General features: G+C 51.5%; 4 protein-coding genes across 4 annotated transcripts; 2 read left to right on the top strand and 2 right to left on the bottom strand.

Moving 5' to 3' along the window:
* Positions 1–936: 936 nt before the first annotated feature.
* GUITHDRAFT_146773 (hypothetical protein) lies at positions 937–9435 on the top strand (the record flags this gene model as incomplete). The annotated part of the gene is made up of 7 exons (XM_005821939.1): positions 937–1417; positions 1787–4420; positions 4469–4494; positions 4635–8210; positions 8262–8642; positions 8695–8845; positions 8942–9435. The coding sequence occupies 7 exons, from the start codon at positions 937–939 to the stop codon at positions 9433–9435; spliced, it is 7743 nt and encodes a 2580-aa protein (XP_005821996.1).
* On the bottom strand, positions 9430–11073 carry GUITHDRAFT_155592 (hypothetical protein). Its single transcript, XM_005821940.1, has 9 exons — positions 11041–11073; positions 10779–10854; positions 10639–10726; positions 10294–10409; positions 10104–10245; positions 10038–10060; positions 9896–9994; positions 9717–9818; positions 9430–9666 (listed from the first exon to the last, which is right to left on the bottom strand). The coding sequence occupies exons 2-9, from the start codon at positions 10788–10790 to the stop codon at positions 9544–9546; spliced, it is 705 nt and encodes a 234-aa protein (XP_005821997.1). The 5' UTR covers positions 10791–10854; positions 11041–11073; the 3' UTR covers positions 9430–9543.
* A 491-nt stretch (positions 11074–11564) lies between these two features.
* On the bottom strand, positions 11565–13049 carry GUITHDRAFT_166091 (translation initiation factor 3, subunit G; the record flags this gene model as incomplete). Its single annotated transcript, XM_005821941.1, has 7 exons — positions 11565–11613; positions 11682–11935; positions 11989–12306; positions 12355–12471; positions 12523–12594; positions 12647–12730; positions 12888–13049. The coding sequence occupies 7 exons, from the start codon at positions 13047–13049 to the stop codon at positions 11565–11567; spliced, it is 1056 nt and encodes a 351-aa protein (XP_005821998.1).
* Positions 13050–15149: 2100 nt separating this feature from the next.
* GUITHDRAFT_146776 (hypothetical protein) lies at positions 15150–20620 on the top strand (the record flags this gene model as incomplete). Its single annotated transcript, XM_005821942.1, has 11 exons — positions 15150–15864; positions 15910–16032; positions 16084–16157; positions 16224–16265; positions 16479–16592; positions 17063–17320; positions 17359–18132; positions 18530–19207; positions 19257–19545; positions 19598–19635; positions 19685–20620. The coding sequence occupies 11 exons, from the start codon at positions 15150–15152 to the stop codon at positions 20618–20620; spliced, it is 4041 nt and encodes a 1346-aa protein (XP_005821999.1).
* Between the last annotated feature and the right edge of the window lie 357 nt (positions 20621–20977).

A 20977-nucleotide genomic window follows, 5' to 3' on the forward strand; every position in this document is an offset into this window, starting at 1 on the left:
GTCGAATTTACACAGGAATTTGTCTTTCCCTCCTATATCGATCTTATAATTTCCCCAAGTATGGCTATAGCACATTCTCCTTTCAATTTGCAATTTTCAGGTAATGGTACTGTCAATCTAAGTACGTGCTACTGTAAATTGTCCAGTGACTATGTATTGCCGTGCACGTACATCAGCGCGACTGGAGGATATTGCGCAGTTCCGGGCTTGTCTGAAGGTCAACATTTGATCGAGATCTATTTGGACAATTACGAATGGCCGGTCCTTCACAAAGTCACTGTAAGGGTCATGCCAATCATCGCCAGCTTTGAACCGACTTGTGGTCCCTCAAATGATTTCATTTCTATATCCATCTATGGGGAATATTTCAGCAAAGAGGGAATGAAGTGCCGGTTTGGAGACGCAGTCGTGACAGCAAAAGTTCTCTCTGAAAACTTGTTGTATTGTTTCAGACCCCCGGTGACGAAGGGATACGAGACCTTTTCAGTTATGACAATGACAGGCATTGTATCTAACCAGAAAACCTTGAAAACTGTGGAGATTCCAATCATCTCAACAATTCAACCCACTGCAACTTATACAGATTGCAAAACCAGAATTACGATAATTGGAAAAAACTTTGAAGATGGAGATGCTTTGTCATGCAAAATTTCCCAATATCAACTCCCTAATACGGTTTTCATGTCAAGCTCCACAGTATTGTGCTACTTGCCAAGGCTAAGAATTCAGAATGTAACGATTCATGCCACGAATGACTTGTTTCATTGGTCAAAGGGAATGTTGTTTCAGGTATTGCCAAGCCCGCGAATATTATTGGCCAAGCCAAGCTTGTCATCACTGACTGGCCAAATCAAAGTACAGGTGATAGTGAGGAACTTACAGGCACTCGACAATATCAATTGTAGATTCGAGGACACGCTATCTGCTGCAACCGTGATGTCGAACTCAATGTTGACATGCCTGGCACCGCCTTCATCCCATGAAAAAGTGGTTCAACTCTTTCTGTATATGGATGGAAGTTCCTGGAATTCGAGTATACCGTTCGCATACGCTTCAAGTGAACCTATCTTTGATGTGGCTCCTACAGTGATAGGGTCATCCGGAGGCACAAGGGTCTACATCAAAGCTAAGATGGAATTGATGGTCAACTCAGACTGCTTCTGTGTCTTTGGGAACATGACTACTCCAGTTGTTTTCAGTGAGGGCTCTTCATTCTGTGTTACTCCTTCCTTAAATACAGAGGGTTCCATAAGAACTCTAGTGTCTTGTAACAATGGATTCCCCGAACACGTAGCCTATCTGCAAGCATTGCCAACCATAAACATCCTCTCCATCAGCCCAACTATTGCATACATGAATGCTGGAAGCAATGTTATAATTGCTGGACAAGGATTTAGACAGGTAGACTCTTTGTACTGTAAGTTTGGAGAATCCCAAAGAATTGATGCTTTGTTCCTGAGCACGACTAGCATTTTATGCTTTACTGGCATTCCAATCGAACCAGGCATTGTGACACTTTTTATTTCGAACAATGGTTTTGATTGGTCCAGCTCTCCGAATACTGTCGAGTTTGTTCCAATAGTCAGGAACTATCATGTTTATCCCACGATTGGAACCTTGGGGGGAGGAACTCCTGTATATATCAACAGCACTAATGAAGAAATTCATGCAAAGTTCTGTTACTTTGGAAGGGTACCAGTACAATCAATCGCAATCAGCTCAACATCGATCCTTTGCACATCCCCAGCGTCTGTGGAAGGAATATTGTCGCTGTCGTATTCTCTAGGTCTTGAACTGGAGGCCACGAACGCCTCCCTGTTTGAGTACGCAACTGTACCAATCATCCACTCCATAAGCCCATCCAGCGGAAGGATTGAAGGTGGTAATCAAGTAACCGTGTTCGGAGATTCTCTTGGGTTGGGTCGCGACTTGATCTGTCGCTTTGGGCACGTCACAGCACGAGCAACGATTCTTGACTCGCGATTCATGACTTGTCGTGCCCCGATCGCCTTCGACTCACAAGCACACTTTGTACAAATGCAAATTTCATTCAATGGAGTGGATTACAGCAATACATTAGAATATCTATACCAGAATTTCATCATCTTAGATATTTTTCCTATGTCTGGTCCTTTGAAGGGGGGGACTGTGATTAGGCTTGTGTTTGCCACAGACGTAGTCTCTTCTGATTCAAAGTGCATCTTTGGGAATGCTGTAACGGGCATGAAGATTGATTCGGCACGATCTGGTCATTGTGTAACGCCAAAGAGTGATATGCCGGGGTTGGTAGAAATAAAACTTTCTGGGAATCTACAAGACTTCTTCTCTGCTGGCGCTCTCTTTGAATTCCAGAAATCTATTGAGATAATTTCAATCTTTCCAACTTTTGCAAGACAAAGTGGAAACTCAAGAATCCATGTGATGGGCGTCAACTTTGTTCAAGGTTTCATGCTGTCATGCAAGTTTGGAACTGTAGAAACCATCACTAGAGTTTTCCTGACATCGACAGAAATGATCTGCATTACCCCACCGTATCCTGTTAGGTCTGAAAAAGGTACCCATGTCACTTCAATCCAAATTTCAAACAATGGACTTGATTACGAAGGACGTGCACTGTTCGAGTTCGTGAATGATCTACAAATTTTCGCAGCCATTCCCAGCCATGGCCTACAACAAGGCGGCACAAGTATCACCGTTGAGGGCACCGAATTTAGAGATGTGCCAACCCTTTCGTGCCAGATTGGAATGGAGAGCACAAAGGCTTATTTCATAGACAGGAATAGGATAAGTTGTTTCACACCATATTCAATCACCATGGGAACTTTTTCCCTCTCTGTTTCCAACAATGGGATTGACCACAGCAGCAGTGAAATTCAATTCACGTACTTCAAATCAGTCAGTATAGTAGGACTCAGTCCTTCGACGGCTGCGAACTCAATTCAGACCACAACATACGTGTCGATAGACCCAAATCAAGGCAACGAGAAACCGTTTCCTCTCAAATGTGTTTTCGGAGATATGAGCTACACCGTGAATGCGGTCAGCTTGACTTCAAGTCTGCTGCGCTGCGCAGTCCCATTACACCCGCTAGGAATAACGAGATTCTTTCTTACTCGGAATGATCAAGATCTGGAAGGTGAAAATGTTTTCTTCGAATTTCTGGAAGAAACGTTTCTATTTGCCATCTATCCCAACAGCGGCCTTACATTCGGGGGAGATCTGATTTTTGCTCAGGGACAAGGCTTTCGAAACACCTCAACTTTGGAATGTCAGTTTGGAGCTGTCAGGACCAAGGCTACTTTTGTGACCGAGCAGTTACTCATTTGTTACAGTCCCTTCCAATCTCCAGGCTCAGTCCCTTTTGAGGTTTTGCTTTCGGAAGCACAGATTACAAACAGCAGGATGCTGTTCACATACACCGTGTGCCCAAAAGGTTCATACTGCCCTGAAAATGAAATATTGCCATGTCCTCAAGGAGCATACTGTCCGGAAGAAGGAAGCCGCAACTATACGCTCTGTCCAGTTGGCACCTATCAACCGGATGCTGGGAAGGTTCAGTGTAATCCCTGCACGCTTGGAAGATTTTGCCCAGAATCCGGTCTCATTGAAGAGGGCGTAAAATGCATCTCGGGCTACATCTGTGATACACCTGGCTTGCGCATTCCAGTGAAACCATGTCCGCCGGGATATTTTTGTTTGGAAGGAACTCTGACGGCAAATCTGACAAGTGCTGCAACCGTTTATCGACCTCGGCCTTGCCCAGCTGGATTCTACTGCACCTTTGGTGTAAAAACACCAATATCAGAATTGATGAACTTCTCAACTCCGCAGCCATGCTACCCGGGTTACTACTGCAATGCTGGATCAGAGGGTCCGCATGGCCAGGGCCCTTGTCCCAGCGGCTTTCATTGCCCTCAATATTCACCGGGGCTGATTCAGAATTGTCCTCCAGGGACTTTCTGCCAGGGGGTTGGAAACGTCTCACCAAAGGACTGCCTTCCTGGGACTTGGAACAACCTGTTCGGCCAAAGCACTTGCACGCCATGCCCGATAGGATCTCTTTGCCCGGACGCCTCCATGACTTCTCCACTTGTCTGTCCAGCAGGCTACGTATGTGATGTTGAAGGAATGGCCATTTGGTCGAAGCAGTGTCCGCCTGGATATTATTGTAACGAGGGAACGACGACATCCAACGCCAGTTCAGATATACCGACAAGACCGATCAAATGTTCTCCTGGAACTTACTGCCTCAGTGGCGTATCAACCAACAAGACTGTGATTGGCAACTTGAACACTCCTCAGCCCTGTGCCGAGGGAACATACTGCGAGGATGCCACGTCTTCGCCAAGAGGGACGGCTGCCTGTCCACCAGGAACCTTCTGTCCAGCTGCATCTTCGTCACCTACTCCGGCAAGACGCGGTAATCAACTGAAACTTTGATTCACTTGTTGATGACTTCCTTACTCAGGTCATTATTCTATGCGTGCTGGAATGGTGAGTGCTTGCTTTGACCTCATACACTTGCTTTTTGAGTCTTCATACGATTTCATGTTTTGACCCTTTGAATTGTTGAGTCCTCATATGAATGCTTACATTGATACCTCAACGAACGGATGGTGCTGACGGTTTTGCAGGTCAACGATGTCTCTTGCCTTCCAGGAACATACAGCGCGAATGTTGGATCCGTCAATTGTTTACTCTGCCCTGCCGGTTACTCATGTGAAACTGATGGGGTGGAGATACCAGCTCCCTGTCCCTCGGGGCTCTACAGGACCAGTGATTCACAGATTGCATGTTTTTCATGCGCACAAGGAAAATGGTCCCGGCAATCCACCGTCCCTAGCGGAGATCTGTGTGAGCCGTGCCCAGCAGGAGTAGTTTGCCCGGTGGATGGAATGTCCTCCCTGCGGCTCGCCTCACCATGCCCTGAGGGCTACGTTTGCGGAGCAGGAACCAATTCCAGCAATCAGTTTGAACAACTCTGCCCTGCCGGCTATTATTGCGACTTTGGTACTACCCCTTCCACTCAATTCAATCTTCTCTGTGAAGAAGGATTTGGTTGTCCAGCAGGAACAGGATACACTCAAAGGAAAAGATATAGATGTGATGTAGGCTATTATTGCCCCAAAGGCAGCATTTCTTCCCAACCACAATCTACTCAATGTCCAGTTGGTACCACGTCAGCTCCGCTTGCTACAACAGTATATGATTGCTTCAAAGATCCCAATGGAGTATCAAGAATTTGCTATGTGTCTCCATATTATGACGACCTCTTTGATGAATGCCTTCTCAGCTACAAGTGCTCCAAGACAGTGAAGGGCCTGACTGATTACTTGCTATGCGTGCAACAGGGGCTGCAAGACGCAAACTATGTCTTTGCTGACTTGTTGCAGAATGAGTATGCAGTCAATACCAATTTCTACAAAGGACAGGCAATGACGGTAGTCAAAGCGTCATTCGATTGGAGATATTTGCCTATCGATATGCAATACGGCGAGCATTATCAACTTGTTATGCACATCTTTAATCAAACGACTGGAATGAAACTACAAGAAGTTCGACCTGGATATACTGGAACTTGGTTTGGCAACAGCGCAGTCGACAAACATGGGATAATGTCGTTTCATGTTTTGTGTCTCCGGGATACTTATATAAGGTTTGATATCGAAATTCTTCATGGACTCTACATCGAAAACAAGAATTACACTTCTTTCCGAGATACAGCAAAGTTCGAGGCCCTTGTCCCCAGCCGAGCTTCATTGAATTCGAATGTGCCAGAACAATTCTACATCCTGCTTGCACGGAGCAACACGATTGCTCCACCTCTCAACGTGGTTCCACCCACCGTCCAGGTTACCAATAGCAAAGATGCTAGAGGAAATGAGGTGGTGTCAGTTCGCTTCGTGAATGAGATGCAGCCTCTGGTTGATTTTGCTGGAGACAACAAAAGTATACCCCTCATCCCTCAGCAGTTCTCCGATACAGGAACTGTCGCCGGTGCATATCTAGGAGCAAACATTATCTGGCCGTCAACGAACAACGTTGATTTGACACATTATTTGCTGCCGTTTCTCCCTTACTTCAGCAGCTGCAGAGGGTTCGACTCTCACATCCCTCTCTTCTTGTTGTTGGAGTCTTACGACCAATGCAATCTGATCCCATACAACCAGACAAAATGGGTGAACCAGTGGGATCCCTTCGGGGCTCCGAGCCCCATTGATATTGAGTCTTCTATGGACAGTTGTCAATGGAGCATTCAGTGCGCGTATGAGGAAGAGATAGACAAAGTGTCGACAGTCGAGAGATGGTTCGAGCAGAAAGTAGGAGAGCAGCTGTTCTTCATCAGCAGGGATCCCTATCCTTACTCGAGATACTCTGCCGCTTATGCGGGCGACAAGATGCAAGAGGGGCTGAACTTCTTTGTGAACATGGAGAGCTCTTCAAAGATGGTACCGGTTACAGTCGAGCCCGGGTCGTTCATTGTGAGCGATAAAGAGAAGCTTAGTGGAGTGCCGAGGTCTGTGAACCTTCAAATCAACTATTATCAAAGATCCAAGAGCGAGAAGCGAATAATCTCTGCCACCATCTCTTTTGATGATTACACTGCAAAAGTCCAGAATAATACCGTGGTGCGCGACTACAGTCTGAATGTTGACTACAGGGGCTTGGACTACCTGAGCTTGTTGAACGGATTTTCGTTTGATCCAGAAGTTTACATAGTCTTGTTCCTGCTCGTTGGAATTGCTTGTTTGATATTTTTTATGGTGTTCTGGGCATTCCAAAGGATTTTTACAAGGTTGAGCAATCCGCCACGACTGCACCTCACGCAGTATTTGTCGAACATCCTATTGCCAATCTGGGGATTGTTTGCTGGGCTGTTCCCCGTCCTGGTAGTCTTTGGCTTCATTCACGGCCTGTTTCGTTCACTCGCTTACCCGGTGTTCGGCAACATCAACGAGTTGTACACCAACTTCGGGACCGGAAGCAAGTGGTCGGAGAGCTCCAGAACAAGTGTCGCCTCCCTGCTGGGTATTACAGCCAGCCAACAAGTCGAGCAAGGAAGGCTGGGCGTGGCGCTCATGACCCTGGGCGTGTACCTCAGTGTCGTCACAGCATTTGCCTTCGTGCCGGGGAAAGAAGACGCCAAGTCTATGTTCTTGTATGACCCGAAGAGCCTTGACGACAAGAATACTGACGGCCTATGGAAGCGAAAGGTGAACAGGTGGTACCGAACTCAGTTCATCTTCTCAGTCATCATCTCGGTATTGGTGAATACGGTGGTGCTGGAATACTCCTTCTCTGACTTCTTCAAGGCTCACCTCTACGAGTCTCTCCTTGCCATGCCCGTGTTCTTCATATTCTTCCAGAACTTCTTGAATAACATCCTCGGAGACCTTCTGCTTGTTCAGCCCATGGCAGTTGCGTATCACCTGATAGAGATCATATCAACCCTCGGGGCTGCTACATTCCTTGACTTCATGCAAGTTTTCATCTTCCAGTTGTTGTACAAAGTGTGTCTGAGAATCTACATCTATCCTGGAATACAGAACGCCAAGGAGTTGATCAACTATCTCGCTTCTGTGATGAAACGCTATCAAGAGAAGCGAGATCGTGAGGACGATCTGGAGGAGGGAGACGAAGATTTTGAGGACGAGCTCTTCAACGAAGTTGAGTTCGAGACCTTCTCTCCAGCTGAAAACATCATTATGATGCTGTCCAATTACTCCGCAGAGCTCGTGGTCCTGCTGTTCTACCCCTTCATCATTCTCTTCTTATGGTGGGCAGATGGAGTCGGCCTGCAGGCAGGATCTCATTATGGTCTTCGTACCACAGACTTTGTGTTCTACGTCCTCTTCTCCATCTTCGTGATTCCCTTCCGCCTCTTCATAGATACTCTGGTCCTCTCATCCAATGAGTTGTTTCACGGCTGGAAGATCCTCGACTACATGAAGTATTGCCGTCACAGATTCTTGCGACGCTCCCAGCGATGGAGAAGTTACGAGAGGAGCGAGGATGCGAGCATACATGAGTCGCTGCAGAACCTAGATCTGAACTGCTTCTCATCGCAATATTACTTTACCATAGGCATGGGCGCCATGGGGTCCTTGCTGATCATGTTCAGCCTGGAGATCATATCTCGGAACTATCACAATCCCTTCGGAGACAAGATGACGACCTTCGTGGTCCTCATTGTGCTGTGTATGATTTGGGTACGTCTTGAATGTTCGTGTCTTGGAAGTTTCTGACGTTTGTGTCATCAGATCGTGCAGTACTTCTGCAAGAGGTTCGGCGTGAGATTCCTCTGGAAGGTCAAGCCCCCTGTGGACGAGTACCCGATCAAAGAGATGCCACCCAAGGAGCTCACCCTCCCTGACCTGAGCAAGCCAGCTGCGAAAGATGCCGACATCACGTCCGAATCCTTCAAGCACAAGTTCCTCAACGCCAACCGATCCTGGCTGATAGAACAGCTCCGTGGCAGCCTGCCTGAAGGTGGTGGGTACGGAGATGGACAGAGCGAAGGCAGTGGGGCTGGAGGGCAAGGACAAGACCAAGGTAGAGATCGGGAGTATGACGTCAGCAGCGATGAGGGATCGAGCGAGTCTGACGACGGCCCACCAGCTACACTCGACGATGCGGCAAAGGTAATGGAAGCTGACATGCAATGCCTGACCCTGATGTCTGTCTGCCTTGTAGGCGGTCGTGCGAGCCTGGGTCGCAAGGACTCGATCGCAGCTGGGCTTACCCGAGAAAGGAATCTCGAGACCAGACATCTCATCTGACTCCGATCAGAGCTCAACAGACGACGACGAGGGGCAGCAGAAGCCCATCTCCAACTCCACCAAGAGTGAGTGTTGCCTCCTCCTCACTCCCCTGCCCTCTCCTTCTGCCTCCTCTCCTCCTCAGCATCCACCTCTCTCTTCGAGCTCACGTGCTGCTTTAGACATCGCCAGGCGCTGGCTTGCTCAGATCCGCGCGGAGCAAGCAGCAAGAGGAGAGCAGCAGGGCGAGGGCCGGCTAGACATCAGCAGCGACGAATCTAGTTCGGAAGACGACAACGACAGGCCGAGAGCTGCTCCTTCCACGCAGACGCAGGTCATTGCGAGGCTGTGGCTGAGCAACCTGCGCGGAAGAAGTGGCACCCAACCGCGACGAGCGCCAGTCGAGGACATCTCGAGCGAGGACTCGAGCTCGGAGGACGACCGTAGGGAGAACATGTTTCAAGTCAACGCCGTGACCGCGCGCATCGCTCGCATGTGGCTCAACTCGCTGCCGAGGGCCCAGCAGGGGCGTCAACGAGGGTTTGACGTCAGTGACGACGACTCGTCCAGCAGCGATGGGGAACCTGCGCGGGCTCGCGGAGTCGCCAACATCCCGCAGGCTCTGCCTCAGCCCTCTCGACGCATCTTACAGCTGTGGCTCCAGCAGATCCGATAGTACCAACAACTTTCACTCAATAAATATCAATAATTGCTCTAGACGTCTTTACTTTCCGCCCCCCTTCCCATGTCTCCCGAGCTGCTCCCTGCCAGCTAGGCAGCTGCTTCAGTGGAGGGTCATGGAGTTGCTGCCGTAGTTGCTGCCTATGAAGGAGGTACTGAGGCCGTTGGACGGGATCTTGGCGTGCAACTCGTTGCTGTACATGAGGTACGAGTCCATGATCCAGAACTGCTGGCAAGGGTCAGGAAGAGTCGAGAGGGAGGGGCTGGTGAGAGGACCTGGAAGGCGTTGAGAATGAGGGGAAGGAAGACGACGACGATAAAGAGCTCGAGATGTGGGTTGAAGCAGAGAGGCGCCAGGATGATGGCGCCGAACTCAGCCTGGCAAGAGGATCAGAGGAGGAGAAGAGGAGATGAGGATGAGGGAAGAGAGAGGAGGGAGGAACGGAGCTGCGGACCAGTGGGTTCTTGAAGACGTACTCGACGGAGGTGATCCCTATCTTGCACACAACAACAACCGTCAGCCACACGCCGAGCTGATGGAACCATCGAGTGATCTGCAAGGAGGTCACAAGAAACAGGGTCAGAGCCGCCGGCTGCCTGGGGAGGGTCGCCGTAGTCGCCTTGAGCATCATCAGGCGAGACAACCAGGTACAGGCAACTCACCACTGCTGACATCCGTCGCAAAGTGAGAATGTACCACCTTCTCCAGCCAGCGCAGGACAACAAAGTTGGCGTAAACGATGACGGTGGTGTCGAAAAGGATCTGGATGAAGTACCAGGGACAAGGGTCCTCCTTGCCTGCGAACTAGAGAGCAAGAGGCCTCAGGGCTCAGCTGCCTTCGAGCTGCATCACCTGCATCGCTATGAAGATGTTCATGAAGTGAACTGTGCAAGCGCCCAGGCCGTTCTTTGCCACGTCATACTGAAAGACCTTCATGGGCCTTCGCGGATTCTCTTGATTCCTTTTCACTGGCCGAGTTGTCAAGCGAGAACAAACAACAACCACACTCTGATCATGATGATAGGCCAGCAGTAGAAGTAGCCATCATCACCACTAAAACCACCAGCAACTCGAACAGCATCAAGAACATCAGTAACATCGTCTTTGTCTTTGTCATCGTCATCGTCATCATCTCCATCTCCATCATCTCCATCATCGTCATCGTTATCCATCAGAATCATCAGTATCATGTATCACCTATCAAAGCTGAGAATGAAAGCACAGCGAGAACAAACTGCACAAAGAAGCCAAAGCTTCCGAAGAAATCGCAGATCGCGTGACATTGCTGCACATCAAAGTCTTAGTGTGCCAGCTCAACGAGGACGAGGAACTTTCACATGCTTTCCCATCGATATTCTGAGTCCTTTAATGCTTCCAACCCACTCGATGATCCACCCTTCACTTCCATGCGGCCTGGCAGGGAGATCACTCGTTTACACCAAGCAATGAATGGTTTTCCTCGTCTCCTTCCTTGCCTCTCTTGCTTGTTCCTCCTTTCCTCATCATCCCCGTCCCCCTCTCCGCTCTCTCCCCGGTCTCTCCTCTTCCATCCCTCCTCCCTCTCCTCTTCCCTTCTCGTCCCCATCCCCTCCATTGCACCTGGTGCTCGCCCATCGTCGTCATCGCACTCCTATTTCACCCCTCCAAATTCCCATGCTACCACCGGGTGGTGGTCTCGGAGAGAACTACAGATTGGCGATCCCGAAGTGTTATTATGAGAGAAGGGAAGGGAAGGGGAAGTGGGGGGGGGGGATCAGATATGGTGTAGGAGACAGGTGAAGAAGACAAGGAGAACAAGAGAGCAGAGCAGAGCAGAGCACAACAGAGGAGAGGAGAGGAGAGGAGAGGAGAAGAGAAGAGATCAGAAAAAGAGCTTCGGTGTAGCTGGCAGCGAGCTAAATGCATGAACTGACACGAGATGGTTCACAGGAGCCTTGGATCAGAGGTGAGAGATTATGAGGTGTCAGGGGCTCGAGGGGAAACAGTTCATATCGGGTGATTCACAACAAAGCTACTGCTCTCACAACCAGTCTACACTTGTTTCGGCGACATTTATTCCTCAAACCATCTCTCAGCATTCCGACGCCGACAGGCAAAACTGTCCAGCATGAAGTCATGTCAGCCTAACGCCATGGGCCTGTGTCAGCGCGTGACATGCTCTTCTCGCCGAATCTGCGAGCATAGTGAGTAAAGCGAGAAGAAAGAGCCAACCACAAATGCAGGCAGGCGCCTAGTCTTACCTGCCGGCATGCGAGTCGGCCATACTCCTGAAGCCAGACCTTCGGCCAGAACCATCGTCATCATCCCTCCTTCCACGTGGAGGCCCGTCCCTGTCCCTGTCCCTCCGGTCCTCTCTGCCTCCACCACCACCACCACCTCCTCCTCCTCCTCCTCCTCCTCCTCCTCCTCGCTCCCCGTCAGCAGAGGGACGAGCCCAGTCAACATTAAGAATGAGCGAATCGAAACCAGTTCCATTGAGGGCGTTGATCGCTCGCTGATGGAGAGGTCAGCTCACAACCGAGAGCAGCTCACAAGCTCCTCCCTCACCTGAGCATCTTCTCGATTGTAGAAATCAATAAATGCAAATCCGCGGCCCTCGCCGGTCGCGCGATCGGTCGGGACAGAAACGCGAGCGATGGGGCCGAACTGCTTGAAGAGCTCGTGCATGTCTTCTCTGGTTGCATCTGTGCTCACGTTGGTGACCCTCAGCGTGGCCTTCTCTTCCTCCTGAGGCCCTCCGAAGCCGTCACGGTTGCGCATGTGGGGGGGCACGTAGCCCTGGGGCCCATCCTTCTTCTCTTCCGCTGGCTCCGTTTCCACAGCAGAGACCTTCTTGCCGAGCAGCTTGGCCTTCTCGGCATGATACTGCAGCAGGACGGTCAGCACACACCCTCAATGGCGCAGTGGAAGCACCTGTTCATCGGTGAGTTCTCCACTGGCAACACGATTGCGGAGGTGGCGGAGGGCAGAGAAGGTGTCCATGTTCAAGAGCGCGCCCACACCCTTGGCAGGCTCCTGTGGCTTCTGGCCCTGAGAGAGTCGGTCAGCAACCTGCACTGTAGGAGGAGCAGCCAACGCTACCTCGTCCATGCCTGCCAGCTCGAACATGACCTGCTCGGATATGTTGACCACACCAGTCTCTTTGAAACCATGCTGTGCATAGCATCGAGGTCAGCGTCTGCTGTCCGTCAAGACCTAGAGTCACCGCTTGGCCTTCACATTCTCCGAACTTAGTCCACTCCCGGCGAGCGCGCACAGCCTTGTTCACTCTGATGAGCTTGTTGGTGACCTGCAGAGGCTGATGAGAAAACGGCACTGCCGAGGATCTCAGCATGGAGAGCGCCATCAAGATGCTGACTCTACGATCTCTCGATCATCCCACCGCCATGCGAACCTCAGGACCCAGACTCCACACACCCCAACCACCCTGCAGCATGAGCGCTCACCTTGACTTTGCGCTCGACCTTGACGCGCTCTCCATCATCGTTCTTACGGATTTCTGTGATGATCTTGACCTTCTCTCTTCCGTCGGCTGTCTGGCTCACGATCCTCTCCGCCGAAAAGTGCCCCTCCATCCCGCCATCTCCTGCCTCGTCCGCCCACGACATGATGACGCACTACCCACCCACACCCCCACCCCCTACATATATACCCTCACCCTCTGTTTCCCATCAACCATGCCCTCATTTCTAACCTAACCCCTTGGGAAACAACCCCCACCTACAAAAGGTCCTTGATATTTGTACCAGGAAGGAGCATAGCACCCCACATTGTGATGACCCCACCCACCTAAATTCCTGGTCGAATCCCATTGCAACAGTGCACCCCACGAATTTCGCTCCTAATAGAGGAGGGGAGGGAAAAAAAAGAAACCACCCCCTCGTGCAGGGACATGACCCCCTTCGTTCCTCTCCACGACACTACCCCCATAGTCATGTTTTCTCCAGTGAAAGAGTCAGAATGATGGGTGGGGTGGGGTGCATCACAAGGGTGGGGTGGGGTGGGGTGCCTCAACCTGAGGCGGGCTGCAGGTATCTGAAGACCCAGGGCCCGGGCCCGGGGAAAGGCACGCCCGGCCGCCGGGTGACGCCGCCCGGCCCGGCCGCGCCGGCCCGGCCCAGCCCGGTACCGGGGACCGGGGGCCTGGCTTTCATCGTTTGCGTGCTCGTCTGTTTCCGCTGGTTGGAGTAGCGGTTTTCCCTTCGTTTGGCCTAGCTAGTACTAAGTTTTATTGAACTCATTGACCCGCCAAGCCTACAAACCTGCCTGACTTCTGAGATAAGAGTATTTATAAAGTAGAGTAAGGGATAGGAAGATAACAGAGACTGAGGAGAGAAGAAAGAAAGAGAGAGAAGAGAGAGGAAGAGAGCCTCTGGTCATTCCATCGAATAGTCGGTATGGAGTACCGTACTACGGTACCGTGCCCGTTGCGTCCAAGTGTTTTTGTCATGAGTACGTTAATTGTACTCTCTTTCACAAGTCGTCTTAGGAAAAACCTCTTGATGTCAATGTGTTTAGCCAAACTCTTTTTTCCTGGATTCTTTGGTGCACAATACTCAGATTCGGCTGAACTAAGAGTGTCAAGTTCCGGCTTGTTTGAAAATTATTCCCATGTTTTTTGTCTGATTTAGATAATAGAGAACTCTCATAGCTTCCTTCCACTGAATTTGTGACGGTGGGTGCTCTCAGATGTTGTGAGTGAGAGTCTTGAGATTGTGTAGGCCAAGTCTGGTCTTGTAAATACCGAGAGGTAATCAGTTTGTGAAAGTTGCCTATCAGTTGTTGGTCCCCTTTGTGAAGGTAATCATGCTTCATCATCACTAAGTTTTTGTTTGGTAGTAGTTCCAGGAGTCCAGGCTTTCATTTTCTCATCTATCTCGAAATCTGTCAATATTTCGTTGATGAATTTTTCTTGAGAGAGCCTCCGTGACCCCCAAGAAGTATTCCACTGACAGGTGTCACACCGTATTCTACAGCCGGCCAATGCAAACAGCAACTTGCCAATAGTCAATACCCTTCACTTGACGATATCCCAACGCTACTACACGAGCCATCGGTTATGAGCCTCGAGGCTCATAACTATGATGGATTGTATCAACAGTGGGCCAGAGATATGTTTACTTGGAGTGACTCAGAATAATGCTGCCGAGTCAGTCTAGAGAGCTCCTCTGAAGCCGCTGATCCGAATCCCGGCACAGTGGCCAGCGAGTCACAGTTGGCGTGCAGGGGTCTGGCAGAGCTGGCACTGGCCCAGTGGAGCTAGCTGGCCCGGCGCCGGGCGGCCACTGCGGCGCGGCCAGCCAGTGGCCTGTAGCTGGCACAGAGCTGGTGGTGACGGAGCACAAGTTTCAATGTGTTAGACTTGTACTGTGCCAAAGTGAGTCACGCAGAAATCATATCGACCTCAGTGGCAACAAACCCTAAGACAGTTTTTGCTCAACTTCCGACCGCCGAGTTTAATGCACACGAAACCAGAATTGCGGCTAGGAAGGTCTCCTCAGGAGTCGTCTTGGTTTACAGGAGAGTTTTTGTTAACTCGGCGCTATCTGACTGGCACGGCTGGCATACGATCCATCAGGTGGAGAGTCTGGGTGGAGCTGGCCCGGCCAGGGACTCGAGCTGGCCCGGCTGCGCCGGAGCTGGGCTGGCGCCGGAGCTGGCAGCCGTAAGTGGGTCGTAGCGGGGATGTGGTCATTGATCCTTTCGCGATGCTGGTTTGTGTAGTCGACGAGGGATGGCGGATGGCGCAAGAGGAGGGACAGGAGGAGGAGACTATAGGACACCTGAAGGAAAGACTGTGCAAGAGGCTGCCTGACGTGTTTGGAAGTTTGCGGGAGAAAGTGCTGGAGGACAGGTGGGGTAGAGTGGTGGAGGATGGTATGACCCTAGCGGAGGCAGCTGGTGGAGCCCGATACCCCCTGCTGAGACTGAGGAATAGGAAGGCAGAGGACGAGACAGAGGTTCGGGTGCTTAGAATGGGAGCAGCAGGAGCAGGAGCAGGAGCAGGAGCAGGAGCAGGAGGAGACAGGGACGTCACTGGCTCCTTTGTCACGGGACCCCGGGAAGAACGAGTGAACGAGAAGAGAAGGAGCAGCAGAGATATCTTTGAGAGAAAGTTCGGTCGAGGAGGGATACACGTCCTGAGGAGGTCTGAGCCAACAAGTCCGACAATAGCAAAGGATGCAGCGATGTCGTCAGAAATTGTCGAACAGATGGTAGCTCTGCAGAGTCACGTGAACGGTATCAACTCTCAGCTGGATTTGATGCATCAGCATGTCAGTTCTTCAGCGTTGCTGACAGAAAAAGTCAAGCTCCTCGAGCATCATATCAACAACTTCAGAATAGAATACCATACAGTACATGAAAAACTATCGCAAGATGAAAATGCAATTTTCGTACTGCAAAACAACGCGAAACAATTAGGTATGAGGACTTCTGATGCTCCTGTTTCCGCTGATGTTGCCGCAGATCTTCGTTTATCAAGTGTTGAAGAGAAAATCCTCGACGAGCGCAAGAACGACAAGTTCTCCGTGCTCGACCGCGTTCGGAAACTGGAGCAACTGATGAAAGAGAGGATGAAGAGTGAAGATGGTGTCTTCTTTGGATGAACTTCACAGATTTTGTTTCTGATCGTATGTCTAGATAAATCTTCGCAGAATCTCCTACGCGGTCAGTCGGACATTTCAGAGCGACTGAGTCATGTGGAGTCAGAGTTGGTAATCTGGAAGAATAGTAGAAGTACGATATGCACAACTGTATTCTTCTTGTGAAAGAATGTGTAGGCGACAAAGCTCAGACCATGGTCATGGGAGAATCAGCAGCTGGTGAGCTCAATCTGATACGATCTCGCCTCCAAGAGATAGAAAGGGATATGAAAACTCTAGAAGAAAAAGTTCAAGTTCAAAACAAGCGAAGCGAGCAATTCGTCAAGGAGCAGCGACAAAGAGCGATCGCTCAAGGTTATCACCAATATGAAATTGTGTCCATTTGTTTGAATTGCATACATAGGAGCTGCACCCCGAATTTCTGAATCGAAGGTGGCACCAAGATCCGAAGTGAACAAAGAGTTGATCTTGAAAAAGAAAGAAACAGCGATTCAACAAAGGACAGCTGAGTTGAACAAGGCTGTAGAAGAGAACACTTCCTCAAAGGTATTTCTTTTCCTGGAGCCATTTGTTGGATGATTCTCCTTCATTCAGTCCAACACGATGGGAATTAGTGAATCGCCAATTATCTCGTCGTTTTCTGAAAGCAATCAAGAAAGTGCAGCACGACCAGTTTCGACTGATAAAACAGCTCGCGTTCAGAACCTCTCACACATAAGTACAATCCTGCTGCACGTGCATCAGAAAAACGCAATGAAGATGCACCTAGCACGGCAGGGCAGAACATTCAATATGAGCAAGACGAATCCAGGCTACAACCGGGAGATGATTTGAACTCAAAGAAAGAAAGAGACAAAACCTCTAACCAACTGAATATTCAGAAACCAGCTCTGCCCCAAGGCTCGACAACCAGTGAAGGAGCGAATGAGCCTGCTGCACAAACCTTAAAGGATCGATCTCAAGATAAGTTGAAAGAAAATAGCAGACCATCGCAACACGATAACAATATTGTACAGCATTGGTCCGCAACAGAGGGAGAGGCGCTGGTGGAGACAGGGATCATCGGAGGGGACGGGAGGGGATGGGAGTGCGTAAGCTGGTGGATGGGGGGGCTGGTCGGAGCGAGCAAGAGCGGGAGGCTGCACGTGTGGAGGGAAGGGGCAGACGGGAGGATGGAGGTCATGGCAGAAGAGCAGGGACATGCAGGGGAAGTCAGCTGCATAGAGAGCTGGGGAGAGGAGCTGATCACGGGAGGGGTAGACGGGCGGGTGAAGGTGTGGAGGCTGGAGGGGGGAAGCTACGGTGCAAGGAGGACTGGGACGCGAAGGGAGAGCAGGGGCTTGAGGAGAAGCGGGAAGGAGGATCGGAGGCGAGCGACATCGGGGCAGTGACGAGGGCGTGCGGGTACGGGAAGCGGGTGTACGGGGCAGTGGCAGGGACGGCAAGGAGAGGGAACATGATCGTGGTATACGAGGCAGGGAAGAAGGGGAGGGTGGGGCGGATCGGGGGCGGGGAAGGAGGACACAGGTCGTGGATATCAGGGATGGCGACGGTGATGGGGGGAGAGCTGCTGGTGAGCGTGTCGTACGACGGGTGTGTACGGGTGTGGAGCACGCAGACGGGAGGGGGGAGCTTCTTCTACGAGGCGACGAGGAGCACACGGGCAGGGGCAGGGCTACTGGACGTGGTAGCGCTACCAGGGGTGGAGGAAGGGTCGCAGAGGATCGCGACGGTAGGAGAGGACGGGAGGGTGAGCATCTGGGAGATCGACAAGACGGAAGGGGCGGTGGAGGTAACGCTGGAGGAAGCGGGGATGCACAACGAGGGAGGGCTGTCAAGCGGGCGGCTTTGCGTGGTACAGGGGGGAGAGGGGAGCGCGTCAGAGACGGTGCTGGTCAGCGTAGGAGACGACGGGTACGGGCAGGTGTGGGAGGTAGGAGGCGGGCTGAGGAGGAAGGGAGGGGCGGCGGTAGCGGGAGACGGGAAGGCGGTGAGCGGGTGCAGCGGAGGAAGGGGAGGGAGGATAGCGGTCGGGGTCGGGGGGGAGGAGGGAGGAGAGACAGGGGGAGAGATCAAGATCTACGAGGTCAGGGCGGGACGGGAGGAGGGAGGAGGACCAGAGGAGAGGCCGGAGGGCAGGAGGGAAGGGGAGAGCAGAGGCGACGACGAGAGAGGAGAGGTCGAGCCCATTCTGTATGTTGTTTTTCTCGTAAAGGCAGACTATGGATGCTTTTTCTAGTCATTTTCCATCGTATATTCTTCGTATTCTCACGTTATCAAGATGTTTAGCAGCTTTTTCTGTCATGTTTCGTGCCTATGAGTGCCTGTGATTTGTTCAAAGTCATACTCGTCATGCTGAGTCGGGACGACGAGCCTGAGCCTGAGACTCCGAAAGGACCATATAAACACACTGGCACTTGGCCCTCTCTTCTCTCTCTCTCTCTGTATTGTTTCTTTTTTTTATTTGAAATGTCAAATCAAAGGACCAGCATGAAATTGACTGCGAGGGGAGGAGTAGGAGAGGGCAAGAGGACAAGCTGAGCAGGAGGAGGAGGAGAGGGAGGATGAGTGAGAAATCAAGGCTGGTAGAGCTGAAACACGAGGAGGAGCTCCTCTTTCAGGACTTCTTCGCCTCTCAGACCCTCCAGGCCGTCGGACATAACAGGCGGCAGACTCATCTCAGTTTCAGTGAGCTCTACGTCGTGGATCCCTTCCCCTCATCGACCTCTCCCTCATCTTTGGCGTTGCACTTCGAGTTGCGTCCAAGACAGGAGGAGGAAAGGGAGTACGAGCACAAACTTTCTTTCAGCGAATCTATCCTTCACCTGAGCCTCCTCCCGACCTCCTCCGACCTCAACTCACCACCCGACGTTGAGAGCGACGAAAGACAAGTCGATGATGTCACCTTAGAGCTGTCGACGGAGAATCCGTCAAAATTTGATGAGGAGGATGATTCCCGGCCGTTCTCAGCCTCCTCCACCATCTCATCCATCTCATCCGTGGAGTCAAAGGAGGATGTAGAGGAGGCGGTCGAGGGCGAGACGAGCAGAGTCACCATCAGACTTGTCTTCGCAAACAATTGCGAGTTTGTTGACAAGAGCATGTACCTTGACACTCTGGAAGGGTTGGACATAGCGGATGACATGAAACTACGAGATTTGGTACTTTTCCCAACATTGTCGTAATTGACAAGTGAAGTTACTTCTGCAGGCAACAATAGAGCGCAGTGACTTGATCCACCACGAGCTGACGGTTGAGCTGATGTCAAGAGATTCTGCAAAGCTTCTCAACGCCGCAAGGATTCTTTTGTTGCAAGCCAAACACCGCTTGTCGCTCCTCCGTCAGATGCCCAGCATGCTGCACCTGAAAGACGCGCAGCTGCTAGCTGTGCCAGGGCTCAGGCTCGAGGTTCAGGTCCAGGAGGCTGTCAAGGGTTTCATGTGGCTGGATGGGATGACGACAACCATTCACAACTCGAGCAAGGACGGCGAGGCTACGGGTGAGCCGGTCAAGTCCGGTAGATCGACTGCCTGAGACGCGTTTGAACGCAGGACGAATCTGCATCCTCGAAGCTGATACCAACCTGATGGTCTGCTGAGAAAGCTCTCGCCCCTTGCCTGACTTGGATGTTTGCGCAGGTCTGGCGAGACAACGAGATCCTCGAGGAGACCGTCGGGGCTGACGTCACCCAAGGCCCTCCCTGTCAAGTGCGAACTTACGTCTTCCGGCACAAGTCGTGGCAGCTGCTCGTCACGCGGGGAGCTCTCTTGTACCTCCACGGAGAGCCAGCTGCCGTGCAGGTCCGCAAGAAAGGTGTCAAAGTCAGACTGTCCCTCCAGGCCTTCTTGCGTCTAGCGCATGCCGACGACAGGAGCTGGTCAGCCGTCGCTCAGTCGGCAGGCAGCGAAGGCCTTGCGCGCATGTGCCCCTGCTTTGAGTGGGAGGGACTGTGCTGGCGATGCGCGTCCAAGGGATCTGAGAGCCCCTTGGTGCCTCACCGGCATCATCCCGAGAGGAAGATTCGGGTCCTTCAGTCTCGTCCGGACGGGAAGGAGGTCTGGATGCCGCTGCTGGAGTTCGCCAGGGACGCGAGGCTCTCACTGCTCAGGTTCTGCAGGTCAGCTGGGGTGAGGACCAGCGTCCCTCTGAGGGCCATGAGAGTGAAGAAGCCCGAGGAGCTGCTGGCGGGCTGGAGGAGATCGGAGGGAGGAGGCGCAGGGTACGAGAACGAGCTGCATGGCGTGTGGACGGCAAGAAGTCCCCAGGAGAGTTGGTCGACCCTGCACGAGGTACTCGAGGAGACGGGCCAGCCCTCTCCTCCTCCTCATCTCAGCCTTGCCGAGGCTCATCCAGCTGCTCGGGCGCCTGGCCTTGTGGAATATTCCAAGGAGTTTGACCAGCCCGCCACGATGCTCCAGAAAACTTTCCGAGGGCACCGACAACGAGTTCTTGTGCTGGCGACCATTCCAGATGCAGTGAGGATCCGCCGTCTGCTTCCTCTGTCGAGCTTGATCGTCACACACTCGCGCCTCTCGCGGATTTTCAAGAAGATGATGGGAAGGAGGAGGCGCTAGGAGCAAGTCTTCTGAATGACATATTTTGTGCATACAAGATTTTTGACTTCTGGCTAGTGGAAATGTTGAACTTAGGGATTTACCAGCCCGGGGGACCCGGAAGAAACGCCCGGCCCGGGCCCGTTTCAACTCGAGACAACAAGTACACTACTTTCTCTATCAGCTCTCAATTCCAATGAGAGTGAGAAGATCAGATACATCTATAGAGCAGCACAAGACAGCGGACTCATTTGAGACACGTGACGATTCCTTCATCAGTAGACAAGATGTGAATATGATGCGCAGAATGTTTTGGTTGTTCATGTCACAGAAGGACGCAGTAGAATCTTGACTAGTGCCTGGCCCTCTTGAACTCCC

The sequence above is a fragment of the Guillardia theta genome (genome assembly GCF_000315625.1).
Source record: "Guillardia theta CCMP2712 unplaced genomic scaffold GUITHscaffold_134, whole genome shotgun sequence".
NCBI classification, from domain to species: Eukaryota; class Cryptophyceae; order Pyrenomonadales; family Geminigeraceae; genus Guillardia; species Guillardia theta.